This window comes from Ranitomeya variabilis, chromosome 5, assembly GCF_051348905.1.
Source record: "Ranitomeya variabilis isolate aRanVar5 chromosome 5, aRanVar5.hap1, whole genome shotgun sequence".
In the NCBI taxonomy this organism is placed as follows: Eukaryota; Metazoa; Chordata; class Amphibia; order Anura; family Dendrobatidae; genus Ranitomeya; species Ranitomeya variabilis.
This window is the reverse complement of record NC_135236.1, coordinates 122,849,465-122,876,026: the sequence shown is the minus strand read 5'-3', so window position 1 is coordinate 122,876,026 and position 26,562 is coordinate 122,849,465. Positions and strand designations below refer to the sequence as shown.

Below are 26,562 nucleotides of genomic sequence, written 5' to 3'. Positions count from 1 at the left end.
TCGACTGACGCATCCTTCACTGTTGTTCTGGGTGAGGGCACAAGGAAGCGACTTGTTCCTGACCGGGAGCATCCACTGACGATGCACTGCTCTGACATTTGGCACTTTCCGAGGAGGAGGCGAAAGAGCTAGAGGCAGAGTCAGCAATGAAAGCCAATACTTGTTCCTCCTGCTCCGGCTTCAAAAGTGGTTTTCCTACTCCCAGAAAAGAGAGCGTTCGAGGCCTTGTGTAGCCAGACAACGAACCTGGCTCAACAACTCGAGACTTAGGTGCTGTACTGCTTTTACCACGACCACCTGATGCTCCACCACCACTACCATCATTACCAGCTGACAATGACCGCCCACGGCCACGACCTCTTCCACTAGACTTCCTCATTGTTTGCAAAACGTAACCAAAGTAACGGTATTTGTTACTGTAAAACAACTTATAAGGTGAACTCAAACTTATGTAGGATTTATATATATACCTTAATAGGTGCCTGACACTGAAAGGAAAATCAGGCCCAATGTTACACACTAGGTTTTCTGTGCCCCAATAATTTGAGACAGATGGCACACACAGGACCGGCACTCAAGCAGAAATGCCAATCTTAATCTCCCACTATTTTTTTTTTTTTTCAGGGAGAATTAAAAAAAAAAAAAAAAAAAAAAAAAGGCCCAGTATTACACACTGGTTTTCGGTGGCACACAATGAGAGAGATGCCACACACAGCAATGGCACGGAGGCAGACTTGCCAATATTTATCTCCCAGACTCCCACTATTATTTTTTTTTTTTTTTTACAGGGAGAATTTACCCCCTCCCCCAAAAAATGGCCCAATATTACACACTGGTTTTGGGTGGCACACAATGAGAGACAGATGCCCCACACAGGACTGGCACAGAGGCAGACTTGCCAATCTTTATCTCCCTGCAGTAATCTCAGAAAAGTATGGCAGGCAGCTATAAAGAGGACTGCTGCACACAAAAGTGTGGACAAACACACAAGATAGCTGTGCAGAAAGGAAGAAAACAGGATTTGTGCTTTGAAAAAAGCAGTTGGTTTGCACAGCGTCGTACACACACAGCAACGCAGCTATCAGGGTCAGGGAGCCTTCTAGGGCAGCCCAATGAGCTACAGCGCTGAGGAAAAAAAAAAATGTAGCTTCCACTGTCCCTGCAAACAAAAGGTGGTGTTGGACAGTGGAAATCGCTACAGCACAAGCGGTTTGTGGCTTTATGTACCCTGCCTATCACTATCCCTGCTTCTGAAGAAGCGGCAGCAACCTCTCCCTACGCTCAGATCAGCAGCAGTAAGATGGCGGTCGGCGGGAACGCCCCTTTATAGCCCCTGTGATGCCGCAGAAAGCAAGCCAATCACTGCAATGCCCTTCTCTAAGATGGTGGGGACTGAGATCTATGTCATCACGCTGCCCACACTCTGCGTCCACCTTCATTGGCTGAGAAATGGCGCTTTTAGCTTCATTGAAACGCGACTTTGGCGCGAAAGACGCGTACCGCATGGCCGACCCCACACAGGGATCGGGTCGGTTTCATGAGACGCCGACTTTGCCAAAAGTCGGCGACTTATGAAAATGAACGATCCGTTTCGCTCAACCCTAGTGTTGACAAAACGATTGATACAATCATGTATGGACTACATGTGTTTTTAAAGGGTTTCCACAGTGGCAACTCACAAAAATGGATTTATGTTCCGCAGCTAATGATCCAGGGGGAAACAGACACCAAAAATTCACCATACTCGCAAGAGAAACCGACATGTGGTGGATTTTAAACACACACCATAAAGCAGGTTATGATGGCCATGGGCATGACATTTCTATCAATTTCATCAGCTTTAAATGACGAAATGTAACCTTACAGTCACAACTTCTAACCACAAAAAAAATAAAAATCAAAGTGCACAGAAGACAAGCCGTTTTATATACCTAGACAGTGCAATATTTCACCCAATAACCAGTTTGACCTTTCTGGGGGCGTTTTAACAATTTTATTTCTATAGCGCCAACATATTCTGCAACATTTTACAATTAAGCACAGAAATGTACAGTGGGGGAAAAGCATTAAGCTACTTACGGGTAGCGGCATTTTTCGGAGGCCCATGACAGCACCACGAGAGAGGGGATCCGCCCCCTTTAGGAACAGGAAACCCACAGATACAAAAGGGCGGCACCTCTCCCACACATCAGTTGGATTACAGAGCCTGAGAGGACTACCGCAGTTAATGACAAGCAAACACAATATTGCAAACAATTAAATACAAATGACTTTAATAAAGTAACAAATGAGATAACACAGGATAAACCCCGGATGTGCAACCCCCATGTGAAAAAAGGGAGGGAACTAAGGGTGCTGTCATGGGCCTCCGAAAAATGCCGCTACCCGTAAGTAGCTTAATGCTTTATTCGGACTCCCATGACAGCACCACGAGAGATTTACAGAGATGTAAGCCATTTTTTAGGGAGGGACCACAGCCTGCAGCACCCTTAACCTGAAGGTGAGATCTGAGGAGAACCCCAAGTCCAATCTATAGTGTTTGAAAAAGGTGGAAGGGGATGACCATGTGGCCGCCTTACATATCTGGTCGACCGACACTCCAGACCTCTCTGCCCAGGATGACGCCATGGCTCGGGTGGAATGTGCCCTCAGATTCTGCGGAGCTGGACCCCCACCTGTCGTGTAAGCAAGAGAGATAGCCTCCCTAATCCATTTAGCTAGTATGTATTTAGATGCTCTAGCCCCTTTCCTTAGACCTTGGAAGGACAGGAATAGTGCATTATCCTTCTTCCAATCATTAGTGACCGAGATATATTGAAGAAGGCATCTCCTGACATCTAAAGGTACCGTCACACTAAACGATATCGCTAGCGATCCGTGACGTTGCAGCGTCCTCGCTAGCGATTTCGTTTAGTTTGACACGCAGCAGCGATCAGGATCCTGCTGTGATGTCGCTGGTCGCTGAATAAAGTCCAGAACTTTATTTGGTCGTCCGATCGCTGTGTATCGTTGTGTTTGACACCAAAAGCAACGATACCAGCGATATTTTACACTGGTAACCAGGGTAAACATCGGGTTACTAAGCGCAGGGCCGCGCTTAGTAACCCGATGTTTACCCTGGTTACCAGCGTAAAAGTAAAAAAAACAAACAGTACATGCTCACCTGCGCGTCCCCCAGCGTCTGCTTCCTGCTCTGACTGATCGCCGGCCCTAAAGTGAAAGTGAAAGCAGAGCGGTGACGTCACCGCTCTGCTGTTAGGGCCGGAGCTCAGTCAGTGTCAGGAAGCAGACGCCGGGGGACGCATGTAAGTATGTACTGTTTGTTTTTTTTACTTTTACGCTGGTAACCAGGGTAAACATCGGGTTACTAAGCGCGGCCCTGCGCTTAGCAACCCGATGTTTACCCTGGTTACCCGGGGGCCTCGGCATCGTTGGTCGCTGGAGAGCGGTCTGTGTGACAGCTCTCCAGCGACCAAACAGCGACGCTGCAGCGATCGGCATCGTTGTCGCTATCGCTGCAGCGTCGCTTAATGTGACGGTACCTTAAGGTATGGAGCTTCCTTTCTTTAGGGTTAGAAGGATTAGGGATAAACGAAGGTAAAACTATCTCCTGCGATCTGTGAAACTGGGATACTACTTTTGGTAAGTAGGCTGGGTCCGGTCTAAGGATAACTCTATCCTGGAGAAATTCTATATACGGGGGAAGTCTAGAGAGTGCCTGGATGTCTCCTATCCTGCAAGCTGATGTTATAGCTACTAGGAAAGCTGTTTTGAGAGACAACATCCTGACTGAGGCTTCATTCAACGGCTCAAAAGGGGGCTTTGTCAAAGAAGAAAGGACAAGATTTAAATCCCATGGTACCATTTTGTTTCTATAAAGTGGTCTAATTCTACCGACCGCCTTAATGAATCTCGACACCCAGTAGTTTCCCGCAATATTACATGAGAACAGGGCCCCAAGTGCAGAAACTTGTACTTTTAATGTGCTTGTGGAGAGTTTTAACTCTAACCCTCTTTGCAAAAATTCCAATATTTGACGTATTGGTACACCATCATTAATATTAAATTCTGAGGAAGTTAAGAACTTTCTCCAGGTTCTGGAGTAGATTCTTGTTGTTATTGGCTTTCTACTTCTTAAAAGGGTATCGACTAATTTAGGAGAGAAGCCTTTATTTTCTAACAATGACTGCTCAAACTCCAAGCCGTCAAATGAAGTCCCTTCACTTGTGGATGGAGTATCGGCCCCTGGGAGAGTAAATTTGGGATGTCTGGAAGTACCCAGGGATCGCCCACTGACATCGTCCTGAGCCATGAAAACCAAGTTCTCCTGGGCCAAAAGGGAGCAATCAGAATGAGTCTCGCACGATCTTCTCTGACCTTCCTCACCACTAGAGGTAGTAGGTTCAGTGGCGGGAAGGCGTAGGCCAGAGAAAAATCCCATTTTATGAGGAATGCGTCCACTGCCAGTGGATTTTCCCTGGGATTTAGGGAACAAAAGTTTTTTACTTTTTTGTTTTCTCTTGTGGCAAATAGGTCCACTACCGGTTGACCCCACAAGCGTACAATCTGTTTGAAGATGTCTCCGTTTAGAGACCATTCTCCTTGCTTTAGAACATTGCGGCTGAGAAAGTCCGCTTTTATGTTGTCTTTTCCTGTGATGTGCAAAGCAGTCAAGGATTGTAAATTCTCTTCTGCCATCCGGAGGAGACGATCTGTGATCTGCATCAGAGCCTCGGAGTGTGTCCCTCCTTGATGATTTATATAGGAGACTGCCACCCGGTTGTCTGAGAGGATCCTGACGTGGTGGCCCTGCAGATACATGAGGAGGTTTTTAACTGACAATTCGATTGCTAATAATTCTCTCTGATTGGAAGGAGGATGTTGAGTATGGTTCCCATTGGCCTTGCACTACAATGTCATTCATGTGAGCCCCCCAACCTGAGGAGCTGGCATCCGTAGTCACAACCCGGGACACGTCTATCATCCAGGGAACACCTGCTGACAAATTATCCCTATCCAGCCACCAACTTAGGGATTTGAGAGTCGCTGGTTCTAGCGTTATTTTTTCCTCTAATACACCCCTCAAGATCCTATCCTTAACCAAAATCTCTTTCTGGAGGGATCTAGTGTGAAAGTGTGCCCACCTTACCGCTGGAATGCACGATGTGAGGGACCCCAACAGGGACATAGCTTGCCGCAGGGTCATAGAGGGTGTATTTACTGCTTTTAGTACCTGATGCTGAATCTGAGATAGTTTATTTTCCGGAAGATAACACTGTTGTGTAGTTGAATCTAGTAATAAGCCCAGAAACTTCTGAATTTTTTGAGGCTGTAATCGAGATTTTTCAAAATTAATTATCCAGCCCAGGCGTTCCAACTTAATCCTAGTTAGTTCTAGTTGGGACAAACAGTGTTCTACCGAGTTACCTATTATGAGGAAATCGTCAAGGTATGGGACAATAAGGACATTAGATTCTCGCAAGTGAGCCATCACCTCCGCCACTATTTTTGTGAATACTCTAGGGGCTGATGTTATACCGAAAGGAAGAGCTCTGTACTGAAAATGATAAACAACTCCTCCCATTAATACTGCTACCCTCAAGAACTGCTGGAAATCCACATGAATAGGTACGTGGTAATAGGCATCCTTTAAGTCGACTACCACCATAAAGCAGTTTTTGAACAGTATCTTTATTGTTGAGCTGATGGACTCCATCTTAAAGGTATGCTTAACCAAAAAACTATTAAGATGTCTGAGATTTATAATGGTTCTATACGAGTTATCAGGTTTCTGAATAAGAAACAAGGGAGAATAGAATCCTTTCCCTCTATCAGCCTCTGGAACCTGTATAAGAACATTTTTAGAACAGAGAGACCAAACCTCTTCTTCTAGAGCAGATTGTTCTAGGGGATTAGAACGTAAGGGCGTTAACATAAATTTATCCCGTGGGGTATGGCAAAACTCAAGAGTAAGACCTCGAGAAATAGTATCTTGCACCCAGACACTATTCGTGATCTCTGACCATTCTGAACCAAAAAGTAAAAGTCTGCCCCCCACCGGGGCTCCTAGTCATTTGTCCTCCTTCTTCCTTTCTTTTGAGGAACGACGGAACATATATCCCGTACCTCGTCTACGTCTGTCGTCCCACCTAGACCGATCCCTTGAAGGTGAAAAGGTACGCTTCCCTCCACGACCGAACCTTCTTTTATTAAAGGGACGACGGTAGGACCCCAGCAGGTTGGGGAACTTCTTTTTGTCATCTCCCGCTTTCTCTAGGAGTTCATCTAAGGTGGGCCCGAATAGATACTCCCCTTTACATGGAATGATGCAGAGTTTTGATTTTGATTGTATATCGCCTGGCCAACATTTCAGCCAAAGAGCCCTTCTGGCCGCATTCGAGAGACCTGCTGCCCTAGCAGCCATTTTGACAGAGTCAATAGATGCATCTGATAAGAAAGCAGCTGCTTCTTGGATCAGTGGTAAGGCAGTCAAAATAGAATCCCTTGATGCACCTTCTTTTAACTGAGTCTCTAATTGTTCCAACCAGACCATCATTGATCTGGCTGTACAGGTTGAAGCCACCGCAGGCCTTAAAGAACCGGCCGCCATCTCCCAGGTACTTTTTAGAAAGGTGTCCGCTTTTCTATCAAGGGGGTCCTTAAGGGTCCCCATGTCCTCAAAAGGGAGAGAGGCCCGTTTTGCCACCTTGGCTATTGCCGCATCCAACTTAGGGGCTTTTTCCCAGTTGGTGACTGCAGGATCATCAAACGGATATCTGCGCTTCTGCGCTGGAGGTAAAGAACCCTTTCTCAGGTTTTTTCCACTCTTTATTGATAAGACCCTGGATTTTTTCATTGAGCGGGAAGACTCTACGTTTTTTCTGCTCCAACCCACTGAACATAATTTCCTCCTTGGAAAGTTGGGGTCTCGGTTCCGTTATGCCCATCGTTCCTCTGACCGCCTTGACCAGCTTATCCACTCGTTCGAGGGGTAGACAGAAGCGGGCGGTGTCCTCATCCGAGGAAGAGGACGACGCAGCCGAACCGGAGAAAACTTCCTCCTTATCCTCTTCTACTGAAGAATCGGAGAGTAACGGAGCTTTGGATTTAGAGCTTCCTCCTTGGGAAAGACCCTTTAAGGATTGTCTGACCTCCATTCTGATCATCTCCTTTAAGCTGGTGGTCATAGTAAGGGATTCCTCCGCCACCTGAGGGGGGTAAGTAAAGCAATCTAATCCCTGTAGATATAATGCTCTCCCCCTCTCCCCTTTCCTGAGACCTCACCGTCTGCTGGATACAGGGGCCACATAACTTTTTAGGGCACGAATCAGGTAGGGGAACCCCGCAGATTCCACATTCCCTGTGTTTCACCTTCCCGGCACATTTCTTCCCCTATAATGGAACATATGAGGGGAATCGTGTCACTGAGTGAACTTTCACGAAGATCACTTACCAGCGCTGCCCAAAGAAAAAGTACCGGAATACGAGGGGGATTTCTACTGGCTGATGCTCCAGACCCCTGTCTGGAGGTGCTTTTGTGGCCAGATTCACTACTCCTTCTGTCGCGATCCTTCCCTTTAGGTTTCTGGGATACCTCTTCCAGAAGCTGCACGTGCTCGTCCTCCATCTTCACCAGATATGAGGCCAGAAGCAAGGGATCACGATCCGGAGTTCTTTTTATAACCCCTCCTCCGGTCAGCAGCTGTGCCTAGCGCTCCCCTGATTACTTCTTCCGGCCTCCCCCTGGTGCAGGTGGTAAACCCCCGGGGCTCAGAACGCCGGCGACGCTATACCGGTGGGCGCCGCCATCTTGGTATACACTGCGCATGCGCAGGACCCCGGAAACCCGGAAGTGACTGCCGACTCCTCCCCCGGCGTCACCCGGCCTCCCAGCGCTTCACCATCAGCGCACAGAGCGGCGAGGACGCCGGACAGAGCCGCAGCACACCCGGATGGCGCCAAGCATCGCCGCATACCTGAGACCCCAGCCACCCCAGAAGGAGGGGACCCAGGGGACATACTCACGCGGCACTGGTCTAGAGACAGGACACCACCGGTGACCGCTCCCTGCTGGAATGTCGCCGATATGCAGCCCTGCCAGGACCATTGCGACATCTACCAGGGACTCCGCACCGGCCGAGGTAGGAGACCCCCTCGCTACCTGAGTCGGCCGGCCGGCCTGGGATCCTTTTGTAAAATCTGTAGGATCCCGTCCCGTTAGGAACAGGAAACCAACTGATGTGTGGGAGAGGTGCCGCCCTTTTGTATTTGTGGGTTTCCTGTTCCTAAAGGGGGCGGATCCCCTCTCTCGTGGTGCTGTCATGGGAGTCCGAATAAAATGTATTTGATCCCTTGCTGATTTTTGTACGTTTACCCTCTGACAAAAACATGAACAGTCTATAATTTTAAACACTGATAGAATATAAAAAATAAAATCCAGAAAATCACATTGTGTCAATGGTACAGTGTTAGCCAACGTGGTGTACATGATACAATGTACGAGGTGCCCTGGAAGTATCTATATTGGGGAAACTATGCAAAAACTACAAACTAGGATGAATCTACACAGACACACAATCAGGAATGAAATGGACACACCGGTGGGAAAACATTTCTCTGGACCTGGACACAGTATGACAGATTTAAAAGTCTTAATGCTAAAAGGTCATTTTAAGGATGACAGGGAAAGAAAAATTTGGCAATTCAAACTGATGAAGATGTTCAATTCTTTAAAGGTACCGTTACACTAAACGACTTACCAACGATCACGACCAGCGATACGACCTGGCCGTGATCGTTGGTAAGTCATTGTGTGGTCGCTGGGGAGCGGTCACACAGACCGCTCTCTCCAGCGACCAACGATCAGGGGAACGACTTCGGCATCGTTGAAACTGTCTTCAACGATGCCGAAGTCCCCCTGCAGCACCCGGGTAACCAGGGTAAACATCGGGTTACTAAGCGCAGGGCCGCGCTTAGTAACCCGATATTTACCCTGGTCACCATTGTAAAAGTAAAAAAAAAAAAAAAAAAAACACTACATACTCACATTCCGATGTCTGTCATGTTCCCCGCCGTCAGCTTCCCGCACTGACTGTGTCAGCGTCGGCCGTAAAGCAGAGCGCAGCGGTGACGTCACTGCTGTGCTGTGCTCTCACTGTACGGAGGCACTCAGTCAGAGCAGGAAGCCGACGGCAAGGGACCTGACGGACATCAGATGGTGAGTATGTAGTGTTTTTTTTTTTTTTTACATTTACGCTGGTAACCAGGGTAAACATCGGGTTACTAAGCGCGGCCCTGTGCTTAGTAACCCGATGTTTACCCTGGTTACCAGTGAAGACATCGCTGGATCGGAGTCACACACACCGATTCAGCGATGTCAGCGGGACCTCAACGACCAAAAAAAGGTCCAGGCCATTCCGACACGACCAGCGATCTCGCAGCAGGGGCCTGATCGCTGGTACGTGTCACACATAGCGAGATCGCTACTGAGGTCGCTGTTGCGTCACAAAACTTGTGACTCAGCAGCGATCTCGCTATGTGTGACGGGGCTTTTACTCCATATTCTCCATTTGTAAGAGAATGCCTAATTTGATTTCCTTGGCTTATCACACCTCCCACCCCCCTGAACAAATGTCCTACTGTAGCATCATTTAAATGTTGTGCTCTTTTCTTATTAATCTATTTGTAATATTTCCTGAAGAATGAGCCTTTGTGCTCTGAAAGCTTGCAAACATATTTTCTGGTTAGCCAATAAAGGTATCACTCCTAGAATACTTTTGTCATCATTTGGCAGAAAAGTATTCACATTCATTTTGCAGTGAGAAATAAGTATTCGATCCCCTACCAACCATTTAGGGTACGTGCACACGTAGTTGGAATCTCTGCAGATTTTTCCGTACCTGTTTTGAGAAATCCACAGGTAAAAAGCACTGCGTTTTACCGCGGATTTTATGCGGTTTTTGTGCGGATTCCACTTGCGGTTTTACACCTGCGGACTCCTATTATGGAGCAGGTGTAAACCGCTGCGGAATCCGCACAAAGAATGAACATGCTGCGGAATAAACAAAGCAGTGTTTCCGTGCGTTTTTTTTCCACAGCATGTGCACTGCGGATTTTGTTTTCCATAGGTTTACATGGTACTGTAGCTCATGGAAAACAAATGCGAAGCCGCAGCGTCAAAACCGCTGCGGATCCTCAGTAAAATCCACAACGTGTGCACATAGCCTAAGAGTTCTGGCTCCTACAGACCAGTTAGACGCTCCTAAATCAACTTGTTACCTGCATTAAAGACAGCTGTCTTACATACTCACCTTTATAAAAGACTCCTGTCCACAGACTAAATTAATCAGTCAGACTAACCTCTACAACATGGGCAAGACGAAAGAGCTTTCTAAGGCTACTTTCACACATCAGGTTTTCGCCGTCAGGCTCAATCCGGCTAATTTTCGAAAAAACAGATCCCGCGAATGTTGCCACCGGATCCGTTTTTTTTCTCTATAGACTTGTATTAGTGCCGGATTGCGCCGGATGACCTTGCATTTCGTCCAGTTTTCGCCGGATCCGGCAAATCTGCCGTTTCCGGTTTTTGGAAAAAATGTCCATAGCAACGTTTTTTGTCTCCGGCGAAAAAGCTAAGATACAAAAAGATAAGAAACAAACAGTGTGCAAAGTTTGAGGGTTTAACAGTGCACCAAGCTTAGCCACACCAAAAGGAGGCCCCACGCACCCTCATTTGCATATCACAGAGGTTTCAAAGTAATCAGAACAAAGAAATATATACTACTAACATGAGTTTGATATGGGCAAAGTCCCCTATATAATAGTAATTCACATAAATTTGCATTTTGGGGGTGATAGACTCCCTTTAATCAACAATAGGTCATCAAAATTAAAAAGATGGGCGGGTGTCCGATACCTGGCACCCCCACTGATTAGCCGTTATCAGTTCTGGCCATTGACAAACACTGCGTGGAGCCAGAGTGTAAAAGCTCCATACACTGTGCAGTGGCCATTCTCTTGTACTGCAGCACAACTTATCCACTTAAGGCTTCTTTTATACTTGCCTTGATTTTGCGGGCCCAAACGTGCCGCAATAATTCCACGGTGCACCGTATTTACGGCTGTGAAAAAAAGATCAAGCTTGCTCAATCTTTTTCACGGCTTACGGACACGGTCCCCATTGTAAATCAATGGGGCAGCAAAAACAACGGAAGGTTGTTTTTGCGGTGCGCCGTCACTTCCGGTTTTACGGAACGCCGTTTTTTTTTTCCACAATACTTTTTATTGGGAACCTGGAAAATGTCGATTCGCAAGTTTGTTGCAGTCTGTTATTGCAACAGACATTGAAAATTGTGGCAATACGGCCCGCAAAAAAGATCCGTCCGCAATAACGAGCCACAAAAAACACAGTATGTGTAAAACCAGCCTAAGCATGAGATTGGCCACTATAACCGTGTACGGAGCAGTTACATTCTGGCCCTGTACACTGTTTATATCTGCTGTCAGAGATGATCAGTGGAGGTCCTGGGACTCAGAACCACAACAATCTGATATTGATGACCAAATCTAAGGAGGTGAGGTTTTCAATGTAATAATCTTTTAAAACCCCCTTAAAGGGAACCTGTCACCACGTTTTTGGAAGATGGGATAAAAATAGCGTTAAATAGGGGCAGAGGTGGGCGTTACATTAGTGTGTGTGTTATGCGTTTATTACCCACCTAAGTTGCCGAAATAACTTTGCAAAGTCTCCGTTTTCGCCTGTCAATCAGGCTGGTCAGGTCGCATGGGCGTTGTCTTCCCCCAGATTTGGCGTAGTTTTCCGTTGGTGGCGTAGTGGTGTGCGCATGCCCAAAGTCCGGAATCCTCTTCCAGGGGATTTAAAATAGCGCGGTGTTCGTTATTGCATTGGTGATCGGTGGGCGCGGCCATCTTCCTTTGGCCGCGCGTGCGCAGAAGCGGCGCTCTGCTGGCCGCGGCTTCAGGAAAATGGCCGCCGCGATATCCATCTGCGCACGCGCGGCATCCCGCGGCCATTTTCCTGAAGCCGCGGCCAGCAGAGCGCCGCTTCTGCGCACGCGCGGCCAAAGGAAGATGGCCGCGCCCACCGATCACCAATGCAATAACGAACACCGCGCTATTTTAAATCCCCTGGAAGAGGATTCCGGACTTTGGGCATGCGCACACCACTACGCCACCAACGGAAAACTACGCCAAATCTGGGTGAAGACACCACGCCCATGTGACCTGACCAGCCTGATTGACAGGCGAAAACGGAGACTTTGCAAAGTTATTTCGGCAACTTAGGTGGGTAATAAACGCATAACACACACACTAATGTAACGCCCACCTCTGCCCCTATTTAACGCTATTTTTATCCCATCTTCCAAAAACGTGGTGACAGGTTCCCTTTAACAAGGTTTCATGAACTGGTGCCCATAGATTACCAAAACAAAGCATCTGCACTATGAAGTAATTTCAGCAATGTCCAGACTGACCACAGGTCCTGACTAGTGAAGAGCGAGTATACTCGTTACTCGGGTTTTCCCAAGCATGCTCAGGTGATCTCCGAGTATTTTTTAGTGCTTGGAGATTTAGTTTTCCTTTCTGCAGCTGAATGATTTGCGACTGTTAGCCAGCTTGATAACATGTGGGGATTCCCTAGCAACCAGGCAACCCCACATGTACTCAGCCTGGCTAGCAGCCGTAAATCATGCAGCTGTGTCAACAAAAACAATCTCCGAGCAGTCACAAATACTCGGAGGTCACCCGAGCAACGAGTATACTCGCTCATCACTAGTCCTGACCCAAACTTAGAGCCTTATAGACACGTGAGGCTGTAAGTTCAGGACAGGAGACCCGCGATCAGTCCAGGCATTTCGGTTCGCATACGGACCACAAAATACATCCCTATGAACCTGGCTTCACTCTGTCTCAGAACAATTACAATCTTCATCAGTGATGCTTCATTGAATCAATGTCTTCCAAGTGTCACATTGTCGAAGTGTCTTACCTCAAGCAATTTGACGGCCTTAAGAAATTTTGCATTTTGTTTAATATTTTTCAGCCTTTGACGCTCATATAGAGACAACTTTTCAAGATCCTGAAATGACAAGATACATCTAAGTTCTACGTGTTCCAATTCACTTTTTTACCTTAAAGGAGTCATTCAGCACTGTTGACTTACACATTGGAAGAGAATGGTGCCAATGACATTACAACACCATACATCTAGCGAGACGCATGCATGATCACCAGGCAATTGTACCACGAACGGACACTTGCTATAAATTTCCGTGGTTAGTACGTTACTTAATAAGAGACTGTACCTGCTCATTAAATTGGTCACTGTCGGAGTCATCTGTTGACAGCTCTTGTTGATTTTCATGTTGCACATTTAGCAGAGAACAATCTGTAGGCTGGACATCTTCATGGTCACTGTCACTTTCATTGGTAGCCTGGTTTTCTAGTTGATTTTTGGTTTCTATATTCATTCGAACAAGCTGAACTCTAAGTTGCTTCCTACAGACTGTTTTTTGGTCACAATCTTGCAGATCATTATTCCTTGCAAAATCTGTGCTAGGAGGTAGAAGTGCATTCTGTTCAACAGGAGATGGAACCATTTTGTCATGACCTTTACTGTTACCTAGCGCAGATACCTATCAGTGCAAAAAAAAAAAAAAAGTTTAATATTTAGGTTAAAAAAAAAAAAAAAATCCAAATGCGACACAGCAATAATGAAGATTATTATTTGGCAGTTAATATTAAAGCGATATTTCAGGTATAATGTTATGTCACTGGGAAGTCATATTAAAGTTGTATATAAAGCTCTGTATGTTATGTCTACGACAAGCTTATTCCCATTGCTATCCTCCCGATGTACTTGGTGACGCTGTAAACCACATAATGTGCGTACATGTCTGTTCATGGCCAGTGTATTCTCTGATACCTTGGAAATAGAAATGACAAGTGTTTAGGTGTTCGATATGCAAAGATAGAGAATAGATAGAAATATGTCAGTGAGATAAATATAATCAGTGCTTTACATGTCTAGTTTTGTACTAGTATTTAACCAATAAATTAAAAAAATGAAAGGACTTGGGGCCCCCTTATTTTTACCAACCAGCTGAGGGAAAGCAGACAGGGGGGCTGGTGTTATTACTCTAAGAAGGGGCCAATATCCCTAAAGGTTTCCTAACTATTTATAACAGCTCATAGCTGTCTGCTTAGCCTTTACTAGTTATTAAGAAGTGGGACCGCCCCCCTTTGTTCAATAAACAGCCAAGGCTAAATAGACAGCTGAGGGCTGAAATTAATAGGCTGGGAAGGGATCATTGATATTGGCCCCATCCCAGACAAATACCACCAGCCCTCAGCTGCCACAGAAATGGCGCAATTCTGGCGCTCAGCCTCAGGTCTTTCCGCTTGCTCTGGTGTGTTGGCAAGTGGGGTAATGGTTTTAGGATTGATTGTAATGTTTGCTGACATCAAGCCCAGGGGTTAGTAAAGAATAAGCATCTGTCAGACATCCCCATTTCTAACCCCATAGTTAAAAGTAATAAACACACACAGAGAAAAGTCCTTTAAAGGGAACCTGTCACCACGTTTTTGGAAGATGGGATAAAAATAGCGTTAAATAGGGGCAGAGGTGGGTGTTACATTAGTGTGTTTGTTATGCGTTTATTACCCACCTAAGTTGCCGAAATACCTTTGCAAAGTCTCCGTTTTCGCCTGTCAATCAGGCTGGTCTGGTCAAAAGGGCGTGTTGTCTTCCAACAGATTTTGCGTAGTTTTCTGTTGGTGGCGTAGTGGTGTGCGCATGCCCAAGGTCCCGAATCCTCTGCCAGGGGATTTAAAAGAGCGCGCTGTTCGTTATTTCATTGGTGATCGGTGGGCGCGGCCATCTTCCTTTGGCCGCGCGTGCGCAGATGGAGCGCTCTGCTGGCCGCGGCTTCAGGAAAATGGCCGCGGGATGCCGCGCGTGCGCAGATGGAGATCGCGGCGGCCATTTTCCTGAAGCCGCGGCCAGCAGAGCGCCGCTTCTGCGCACGCGCGGCCAAAGGAAGATGGCCGCGCCCACCGATCACCAATGAAATAACGAACAGCGCGCTCTTTTAAATCCCCTGGCAGAGGATTCGGGACCTTGGGCATGCGCACACCACTACGCCACCAACGGAAAACTACGCAAAATCTGGGGGAAGACAAGACGCCCTTTTGACCAGACCAGCCTGATTGACAGGCGAAAACGGAGACTTTGCAAAGGTATTTCGGCAACTTAGGTGGGTAATAAACGCATAACAAACACACTAATGTAACGCCCACCTCTGCCCCTATTTAATGCTATTTTTATTCCCATCTTCCAAAAACGTGGTGACAGGTTCCCTTTAATTGGAAAAAAGCACTCCCCGACCCACTTTTACCCTTTTATTGCCATATAAAAAAAATACAAAGTGGTCAGCCATAACTCCATCCCATGACGATCCTTGACTCTGCTACATACGGATGCTGTGCTGTCTGGTGACATCAGTAATGTGGCTGCGCATTCGCAGGAACATGAGAGTAGCATGAGAACATGGCTGCAGTGACCTATTTAAAATTACAGCAGGTCATCTTACTACGGTAATCTTAATTACATCACTTAACTGTGGTAATCTTACTGAAATGGACATTTCTATACGTGTTTTGCACACGGACAACCGGTCCATGTGAACACACTGACATGTGCACAGACCCATAGACTTCAATGGGCCTAAGTGTGTAAGTGTCTCCACTACATGTGAAAGCTGTCACCACACATACTGGAGACACTGCCATATGAAGTGGGCCTAATACAGCTTTCAGATAGGCCCATTTAATCTTAATATAGCCGTTATTACACTGTCCAGAATTATTAGGCAATTTGTATTTTTGATGATTCATTTTATTATTAAGCAGTTACAGTACTGTCAAGAAAACCAAAAGTGAGGTTTTGTCTTTCATAGAGTATCTGCGTGTGCAAAATAATGAAAAAAGTGTGAATTTTCCTGTTAAAGTGAGAATAACAACCAAACAACGCAAAATGTACAAAGAGACAAGAAAAAAAAAAAAGCATCAATGACCACCAGCATAGCGGCACTTCTTTTCACTAAAGGCCCCGTCTCACATAGCGAGATCGCTAGCGAGATCGCTGCTGAGTCACAAGTTTTGACCTCAGTAGCGATCTCGCTATGTGTGACACGTACCAGCGACCAGGCCCCTGCTATGAGATCGTTGGTCGTGTCGGAATGGCCTGGACCTTTTTTTGGTCGTTGAGGTCCCGCTGAATCGGTGTGTGTGACACCGATCCAGCGATGTCTTCACTGGTAACCAGGGTAAACATCGGGTTACTAAGCGCAGGGCCGCGCTTAGTAACCCGATGTTTACCCTGGTTACCAGCGTAAATGTAAAAAAAAACAAACAGTACATACTCACCATCTGATGTCCGTCAGGTCCCCCGGCGTCTGCTTCCCACACTGACTGAGCGCCGCAAAGTGAAAGTGAAAGTACAGCACAGCGGTGACGTCACTGCTGCGCTCTGCTCTCACTGTACGGCGGCTCAGTCAGAGGAGGAAGCAGACGGCAAGGGACCTGACGGACATCAGATGGTGAGTATGTACTGTTTGTTTTTTTTGGTAACCAGGGTAAACATCGGGTTACTAAGCGCGGCCCTGCGCTTAGTAACCCGATGTTTACCCTGGTTACCCGGGTGCTGCAGGGGGACTTCGGCATCGTTGAAGACAGTTTCAACGATGCCGAAGTCGTTCCCCTGATCGTTGGTCGCTGGAGAGAGCTGTCTGTGTGACAGCTCCCCAGCGACCACACAGCGACTTACCAACGATCACGGTCAGGTCGTATCGCTGGTCGTGATCGTTGGTAAATCGCTATGTGTGATGGGGCCTTAACAGTCAAACTTCATCTGTGGAGTCAGTTTCTTACTATCAATTTTGAGCAGCGCCGAAGTTGTTGGAGCACCACTGGTCACCATGTAAGCTGCAGAACTTCAAATCATTTACATAAATCTGCAAGTCTGATAATGTGGGTTTTTTTCATTACTTTAATTATTTTTGTGTACATTTTTTATTTTATTTTGCAAGGAATCTTTATGATTACATGTGCAATTCTGCCTTGTATCTTCTGCAACAAAGTTAGTGAAAATTGTCCAGGTAAGCTGCATTTTACTCTTTGGATTGCATAGGGTGGAGTATGTACTGACATCCACAGCATAAAATGACATGCAGAGCACCATTGGAAAACATGCTGGAATTTAGTCCTGTGGGAACATATCCTCAAAGTTTTAAGAGAGTCAATGAGATGGGACATTTAGGAACATTTTCTAGAACACATCAGCAGCAGTACCTGGTCCTGCTGCTCCTCACTGTCAGATTCATTTGTGCATGCTTCCTCTTGAGCTTCAGTCTGTATATTCAAGCGAAAAACTCGAACTACAGGAATCTTTGCACGTTCTTTCATGGGTGATGTGCAACCTCTGATCTCTAAGGTGCCTTTCTGCAGCCGTTGATTGCATGAATTACTGATATTAGAGCCCAGGAGTTCATTAAAGGCAAGAGGAGATGGAGACAATTTGCTTTGGACCGGGCCATCATCTAGACTATGATCCTATTAAGAAAGCACAAGCAATCTGAATAAAAATGTTGGGAAATAATTTTTTTTTTTTTATATTTTCTGCTAGACAAACATAAAGCGATACTCATGAACAAGCAACGACAGTTGCAAGCCATGTCAGGGATGGAAACTATATCACGGCAGAGGTGACGTAACCAGACTGTCCTTGTTCGATGCTTAGCCCAAGATTCAGCAAGAAAAATAACTCTAGAATTCTGTTGTAAAAACTGCTTGAAATATCGCAAAAAATGTTTGTGCAACTTGAAATTGTGCAAAGATTTTGTGACTGTCCTCGCCAAGTCTACCCAACAAATCATTAAAGTTTACAGTACAAAAGGGCTGAAAATTATGCCAGAAATGTATGCTAGCCGCATAGGCTCCAGAAGAGTTGAACTGTCGATCCTGCTTAATATTTTGGAAACTACATTTCCCAGTGCTCAGTGAGTATCTCAGCACCTAGACTAAGGCCACATTCACACGTTCAGTATTTACATCGGTTATCATGTATGACATAATTCCATATTATAAAACAGACAACAACAAAAAAAAAAATCACGACTTCAATTCCCTAGCCCCCCCCTTCCTTATTCCAACATTCCACAGAGAACCATTTTCATTTTTACAGCAATTCTAGAATAAAGGAGTCTAAAATGTATTGAGGGAGAAGAGGGATAACAATTAGGGAATAACATTGTATACCGTGTATTTTTCTCTAAGGCCACGTTCACACGTTCAGTATTTGGTCAGTATTTGACATCAGTATTTGTAGCCAAAACCAGGAGTGGGTGATAAATACAGAAGTGGTGACGTGTTTCTATTATACTTTTCCTCTGATTGTTCCTCTCCTGGTTTTGGCTTACAAATACTGAACATGTGAACGTGGCTTAAAGCTGATCTTAGTATTACTTCAAATATTTTAAGAAAGAGAAGTCATCGTCACACCTCCTGTCTGTCCTGCTCAGAGCGAGCTCTATGGTCAGGCTCCTTTATGTTCCGTTTCCTGTTTTGTTGGTCAAGTTCTAAATTCAATTTATAGAGAACAACTACAGGAACTTTCATAGCACAGTCCGACAATATTGGGGTGCATGCTTTCTTCACAGTGGAGGAGCTTCCATGCTTGGGATCCAGGTCCACGCGTCGTTTCTTATGAGGAGCCATCTTATGAGTAGGGGTACAGAATATTATCCAAGATGAGGAGGTTTGGTTAACTTGTCACCAGCAATGAGATCCTGTAAAATCAGAAAACATAATTTTTAAGCGGATTCTAAGTAAACCATCCTAAAGCATCGTTTCTTAGTATTCTGTAGAGCAAAAATTCCTCTTTAATTACTCCTGGAAATGAATGAAGAAACTGACAACTTTGTTTACCACCTCCCATATCAATGGGGTGTGTCTTTGCACTTTCTGTATCAATTAGTGTCAGACTTTGTAAAGACAAGCGGACATGCTCTACAATTTGTTATTTCATTGGACTGCAATAATTTACTGTATTGTTCTCAGAAGTGTTTGAATTATAAAAGACATTAGATAATAATTCTATGTTAACATGTTACTCTACCCAAAAATAAATAATAAAATCAATATACTGTATATTACATAAGAAAAAAGGTGGCACTCACCGCTCCTTTTAAAATCCAACTTTATCATTCGAGACACCGCATTTTAAAACTGGTAACAGGGGAGAGACATAGGATGGAAGACGGACAATTCGCAGCTGCCTGCGATTCAACGGGTCTTGAATAATAAAGTTGGATTTTAGAAGTGCCACCTTTTTTTAATTTAGATGGACTTGGCTTGGTGAGCACCTGATAAGTGTTGTCATGTGTGCTCTGTCAATTTTATAGTAATATATGGAAATGTAAACATATAACCCAGACCCATAACCTCAAACTTGGGATGGGTAACACTCTGCTAAATCTATAAACATACTGACCAACTATGCAGTTATTAAACTGCGGGCTGAATCAAGAAGTGTTATTGCTTTTTTTGTATAAAAAGTTATAACTTTATTAATACACACATTACACATATAATTTAAAACAATGCCTCTGAACCACACAAAAATATCTCAATAATGGCAGGTAAGCGTAAAAAGGTCACAATACTAGCAGGTCAACACTAATTACCATTAACAAAGTTGCAGAACATTTTAGTTAATAAAGCATACAAACATGTTTCAATTCTTGTACTTATATACTCTATGTATCACAGATATGTGAAATATTGGCTAAATGCAAAATGCATCACAGATACATAGACTAGTGCAATAATATATGAGACAGATGTATTGAAATTATATTGCCCAAAAATGCCCCCTTGTTCTAAGTGTTAAACGGAAAATATATAGATTATTTTATATTTTTTTAGCCAGTGTGTCAACACCATGACACTGCGCGGGCTGTGCCCTGCACTGCGCGGGCTGTGCCCTGCACTGCGCGGGCTGTGCACTGCACTGCGCGGGCTGTGCACTGCACTGCGCGGGCTGTGCACTGCACTGCGCGGGCTGTGCACTGCACTGCGCGGGCTGTGCACTGCACTGCGCGGGCTGTGCACTGCACTGTGCGGGCTGTGCACTGCGTGGGCTGTGCTATACACTACGTAGCCTGTGGGGTACGTGGCCTGTGTTATAACGCTACGTGGCCTGTGTTATAACGCTACGTGGCCTGTGTTATAACGCTACGTGGCCTGTGTTATAACGCTACGTGGCCTGTGTTATAACGCTACATGGCCTGTGCTATAACACTCCGTGGCCTGTGCTATAACACTCCGTGGCCTGTGCTATATACTCCGTGGCCTGTGCTATATACTCCGTGGCCTGTGCTATATACTCCGTGGCCTGTGCTATATACTCCGTGGCCTGTGCTATATACTCCGTGGCCTGTGCTATATACTCCGTGGCCTGTGCTATATACTCCGTGGCCGGCCGCGAACAATCAGCGACAGGCGCAGTCCGGCCGCGAATTGGCACGGGATTTGAACCACGCTTCGCTAATTGGTCGTGGCCGGCCGAATCCTGTGTATTCAATGTATTATTCTAAAATCTTCATAAATAAACTACATACATATTCTAGAATACCCAATGCGTTAAAATCGGGCTACCATCTAGTAGCTCTATAAAAATTATATATAATTAGCAACCCAAGCAATATATATTTATCCTTAGTCATGTGGCAAGGCTCGTTAAAGCGTCGATATTGACTTAGCATTGCTTGTGTTGATAATTTCCAAGACCAGTAACTTATTTGTCTGCCAATGGGGAGGTGTGAAGGCCCCTTACTTGCATGTCGAGCTGCCGTTTTCCTGGATACTAGTTTGGTAGACATATTGATCACATTTTATCGCATTTATTTTTTGGGAGGTTATGGTGGGCAGGTGCTATTTTAGCAGACAAGTCATAAACTTTACGCATTTTTTTCTTTTTTTGGCTTTCAAAGTATGTTTTAAATAAAGTTATATTTTGATAAAAAGGACTTTTATGGAGAAAATTCAGATTTTTTTTATTTATTTCAAAACTCGAAAAAAAGGGGGCGATTACACACCGTATTGTAAAACATTTATTCCTCTTGTGAACCTGCAATAGTTTGATTGCGCATACTATAGACCCCAGTATTGCATGTAAGTCACAGTCTCCTTTGAAGCTCAGCCTGTGGGACAGAGGAGCACCCAGACAGCTACGTAAATGGCAGAGGGGCACCCAGAGGCTACGTCAATGGCAGAGGAGCACCCAGAGGCTACGTCAATGGCAGAGGAGCACCAAGACAGCTACGTAAATGGCAGAGGAGCACCAAGACAGCTACGTAAATGGCAGAGGAGCACCAAGACAGCTACGTAAATGGCAGAGGAGCAGCAAAACAGCTACGTAAATGGCAGAGGAGCACCAAGACAGCTACGTAAATGGCAGAGGGGCACCCAGAGGCTACGTAAATGGCAGAGGAGCACCAAGACAGCTACGTAAATGGCAGAGGAGCACCAAGACAGCTACGTAAATGGCAGAGGAGCACCAAAACAGCTACGTAAATGGCAGAGGAGCACCAAAACAGCTACGTAAATGGCAGAGGAGCACCAAGACGGCTACGTAAATGGCAGAGGAGCACCAAGACAGCTACGTAAATGGCAGAGGAGCACCAAGACGGCTACGTAAATGGCAGAGGAGCACCAAGACAGCTACGTAAATGGCAGAGGAGCACCAAGACGGCTACGTAAATGGCAGAGGAGCACCAAGACAGCTACGTAAATGGCAGAGGAGCACCAAAACAGCTACGTAAATGGCAGAGGAGCACCAAGACGGCTACGTAAATGGCAGAGGAGCACCAAGACAGCTACGTAAATGGCAGAGGAGCACCAAGACGGCTACGTAAATGGCAGAGGAGCACCAAGACAGCTACGTAAATGGCAGAGGAGCACCAAGACGGCTACGTAAATGGCAGAGGAGCACCAAGACGGCTACGTAAATGGCAGAGGAGCACCAAGACAGCTACGTAAATGGCAGAGGAGCACCAAGACAGCTACGTAAATGGCAGAGGAGCACCAAGACGGCTACGTAAATGGCAGAGGAGCACCAAGACAGCTACGTAAATGGCAGAGGAGCACCAAGACAGCTACGTAAATGGCAGAGGAGCACCAAGACGGCTACGTAAATGGCAGAGGAGCACCAAGACAGCTACGTAAATGGCAGAGGAGCACCAAGACGGCTACGTAAATGGCAGAGGAGCACCAAGACAGCTACGTAAATGGCAGAGGAGCACCAAGACAGCTACGTAAATGGCAGAGGAGCACCAAGACGGCTACGTAAATGGCAGAGGAGCACCAAGACAGCTACGTAAATGGCAGAGGAGCACCAAGACGGCTACGTAAATGGCAGAGGAGCACCAAGACAGCTACGTAAATGGCAGAGGAGCACCAAGACGGCTACGTAAATGGCAGAGGAGCACCAAGACGGCTACGTAAATGGCAGAGGAGCACCAAGACAGCTACGTAAATGGCAGAGGAGCACCAAGACAGCTACGTAAATGGCAGAGGAGCACCAAGACAGCTACGTAAATGGCAGAGGAGCACCAAGACAGCTACGTAAATGGCAGAGGAGCACCAAGACAGCTACGTAAATGGCAGAGGAGCACCAAGACGGCTACGTAAATGGCAGAGGAGCACCAAGACAGCTACGTAAATGGCAGAGGAGCACCAAGACAGCTACGTAAATGGCAGAGGAGCACCAAGACGGCTACGTAAATGGCAGAGGAGCACCAAGACAGCTACGTAAATGGCTGAGGAGCACCAAGACGGCTACGTAAATGGCTAAGGAGCACCAAGACGGCTACGTAAATGGCAGAGGAGCACCAAGACGGCTACGTAAATGTCACTGTCAGAGGACCAGTGGAGATGGAGGCTCTGGGCCCTTCTGTTACAGGCAGATGCCGGCTGTGTAGCTCAGCGCTTGCCCCAAATTGTGCGCACCGAGGTACAGTTGTGTCAGCGTTCATTAAAGGGTTAAACTTGTAAACTTAAAGGGAACCTATCACCCCGTTTTTTTCGGTATGAGATAAAAATACTGTTAAATATGGCCTGAGCTGTGCATTACAATAGTGTAGTTTGTGGACCCCGATTCCCCACCTATGCTGCCGAAATACGTTACCAAAGTAGTCATTTTCGCCTGTCAATCAGGCTGGTCAGGTCGGATGGGCGTGGCTTCTTCCCCCAGATATTGCGTAGTTTTCCGTTGGTGGCGTAGTGGTGTGCGCATGTCCAACGTCCCCAATCCTGCACGGGGGGGTGAAAACAGCAGCGATGTCCGTTATTCCATTGGTGGTCGGTGGGCGCGGCCATCTTCCTTTGGCCGCGCGTGCGCAGAAGCGGCGCTCTGCTGGCCGCGGCTTCAGGAAAATGGCCGCGGGATGCCGCGCGTGCGCAGATGGAGATTGCGGCGGCCATTTTCCTGAAGCCGCGGCCAGCAGAGCGCCGCTTCTGCGCACGCGCGGCCAAAGGAAGATGGCCGCGCCCACCGACCACCAATGGAATAACGGACATCGCTGCTGTTTTCACCCCCCCGTGCAGGATTGGGGACGTTGGACATGCGCACACCACTACGCCACCAACGGAAAACTACGCAATATCTGGGGGAAGAAGCCACGCCCATCCGACCTGACCAGCCTGATTGACAGGCGAAAATGACTGCTTTGGTAACGTATTTCGGCAGCATAGGTGGGGAATCGGGGTCCACAAACTACACTATTGTAATGCACAGCTCAGGCCATATTTAACAGTATTTTTATCTCATACCGAAAAAAACGGGGTGATAGGTTCCCTTTAACAAAAAAATGTTGCAAATATGAAAATGCTGAAAAACAACTTGAACCTCTCCAGGTTTATTTCAGTGATATTGGTGCAGGTACATGGGAAGCTGCCGGCGTTACCTGTCACTGCCCATGTAATGCAGGAGGGGGACCCAGCACCGGTAATGGCGAGCACTACAGGCAGGGGCTACTGACCGTATACCGGCCTCTCACCTGAGCTCCAGCCGGCACACATCACAACCGCTCTTGGCTCCAGCTGTCCGCAACGGCGCAAACTACCTACTCCCGCGCAACAACTTGCATAACGCAGCACTGGGACAGCGGATGTGACGTCATACCAGTAAGAAGCCTGCGCGCGATCTTCCAATACAAGGGCGGAGCTTAACCACGCCGGAAGTAGCTCTCTTCAACTATATGGAACTAAGTAGAGTGGACCTGTTACTAAGACAACCACGAATTTTTCAGTCCCCCCTTCTTTTCTTCACCCAAGAGGTCTCGCGGTCATCCTGTGGGTGCATTGTGGCATTAACCCCTTAGTGACGGAGCCAATTTGCAGCTTAGGCTACTTTCACATTAGCGTCGTGCACTGCACGTCGCAATGCAAAGTTGCGGCGCACCGACGCATACTGTGGAAGCGCCGCACAACGGGGGCAGCGGATGCTGTTTTTCAACGCATCCGCTGCCCCATTGTGAGGTGCGGGGGGGCGGAGTTCCGGCCGCGCATGCGTGGTCGGAAAAGACGGGAACGACGCACCAAAAAACGTTACATGCAACGTTTTTTGGTGGCGACGGTCCAACGCAACAGTCGCACGACGGTTGCGACGTGTGGCAATACGTCGCTAATGCAAGTCAATGGAGAAAAAACGCATCCTGCAAGCACTTTTGCATGATGCGTTTTTTCTACAAAACAACGCATAGCGACGTGCAGTACACGACGCTAGTGTGAAAGAGGCCTTAGTGACCAGGCCAATTTTTACAATTCTGACCACTGTCACTTTATGAGGTTATAACTCTGGAACATATTAATGGAAGATGTTGTGCAATGTGTCCTGAGTACGCTGATACCCCATATGTGGTGGTAAACCACCGTTTGGGCGCATGACAGAGCTCAGAAGGGAGGAAGCACCATTTGACGCTTTGAACGCAAAATTGGCTGGAATCAATGGTGGAGCTATGTCGCATTTGGAGACCCCCTTATGTACCTAAACAGTGGAAACCCCCAATTCTAACTCCAACACACCCCTAACCATATCCCTAATCACAACCATAACCCTAATCACAACCCTAACTCCAACACACCCCAAATCCCAATCCTAACCATAACCCTAACCACAAACCTAACCCTAATCTCGACCCTAACCTTAAGGCTGCAGTCACACTAGCTCATACCTCCCAACCGTCCCGATTTCAGCGGGACAGTCCCGCTTTGGCACCGGGGTCCCGCTGTCCCGCTTCGGGCATTTAAAATCCCGATTTTGCGGCCGCCGGTGAAGCCCCGCCCACTTCCGGGACGTAGAGAGAGCCCGTGGCTGTTTTTTTGTTTTTTTTTTATAAAAGCTGCCTCCTGACCGCCCGCGAGCCCCCCCCGCCCCCGCCCCCTGTGCGGCGCTGCCACGCTGAAGGAGAGAGCCTGCAGCAATCAAGAAGAAAGGTCAGCGATTCACTACCTCTGGCTGTGTGTGCACGGAGCTCCGGCTTCTGCTCTTAGCTGCTATCCCGGCAGAGAAGGAGAGACGGGGGAGGTGCCGGGATAGTGCAGAGCTGTGAGCAGGAGACTGAAGACTTCAGCAGAGAGCTGCACATGGACATCAGCCGCCCCTGCATCACAGAGGAGATTGTGTGTGTGTGATGTGTGTGATGGCTGCGTGTGTGTGTGTGTGTGATGGCTGGGTGTGTGTGTGTGATGGCTGTGTGTGTGTGATGGCTGTGTGTGTGTGATGGCTGTGTGTGTGTGTGTGTGATGGCTGCGTGTGTGTGTGTGATGGCTGCGTGTGTGTGTGTGTGATGGCTGCGTGTGTGTGGGTGTGATGGCTGCGTGTGTGGGTGTGATGGCTGCGTGTGTGGGTGTGATGGCTGCGTGTGTGGGTGTGATGGCTGCGTGTGTGGGTGTGATGGCTGCGTGTGTGTGTGATGGCTGCGTGTGTGTGTGTGTGTGATGGCTGCGTGTGTGTGTGTGATGGCTGCGTGTGTGTGTGATGTCTGCGTGTGTGTGTGTGATGTCTGCATGTGTGTGTGTGATGTCTGCGTGTGTGTGTGATGTCTGCATGTGTGTGTGTGATGTCTGCATGTGTGTGTGTGATGGCTGCGTGTGTGTGATGGCTGCGTGTGTGTGATGGCTGCGTGTGTGTGTGTGTGATGGCTGCGTGTGTGATGGCTGCGTGTGTGATGGCTGCGTGTGTGTGTGATGGCTGCGTGTGTGTGTGTGATGGCTGCGTGTGTGTGTGTGTGATGGCTGCGTGTGTGTGGGTGTGATGGCTGCGTGTGTGGGTGTGATGGCTGCGTGTGTGGGTGTGATGGCTGCGTGTGTGTGTGATGGATGCGTGTGTGTGTGTGTGATGGCTGCGTGTGTGTGTGTGATGGCTGCGTGTGTGTGATGGCTGTGTGTGTGTGTGTGTGATGTCTGCGTGTGTGTGTGTGA

The 26,562-nt window shown here is 47.0% G+C and overlaps 1 protein-coding gene across 3 annotated transcripts in view; it reads right to left on the bottom strand.

Annotated features, from left to right (window-relative positions):
• WDR76 (WD repeat domain 76) overlaps window positions 1-24,311 on the bottom strand; it is a 108,158-nt gene extending 83,847 nt beyond the window's left edge. Inside the window, exons 1-5 of one of the 3 annotated variants that reach the window (XM_077263173.1) lie at window positions 24,138-24,311; window positions 18,580-18,866; window positions 17,371-17,631; window positions 13,326-13,655; window positions 13,010-13,099 (exon numbers count right to left, since the gene is read on the bottom strand). In XM_077263173.1, coding sequence (XP_077119288.1) covers window positions 13,010-13,099; window positions 13,326-13,655; window positions 17,371-17,631; window positions 18,580-18,795 — 897 coding nt within the window. In that variant the 5' untranslated portion in view covers window positions 18,796-18,866; window positions 24,138-24,311. Of the gene's footprint in view, window positions 1-13,009; window positions 13,100-13,325; window positions 13,656-17,370; window positions 17,632-18,579; window positions 18,867-24,044 lie in introns of all 3 variants that reach the window. The other 2 variants (XM_077263174.1, XM_077263176.1) reach the window with 2 other exon arrangements.
• Window positions 24,312-26,562: the final 2,251 nt, after the last annotated feature.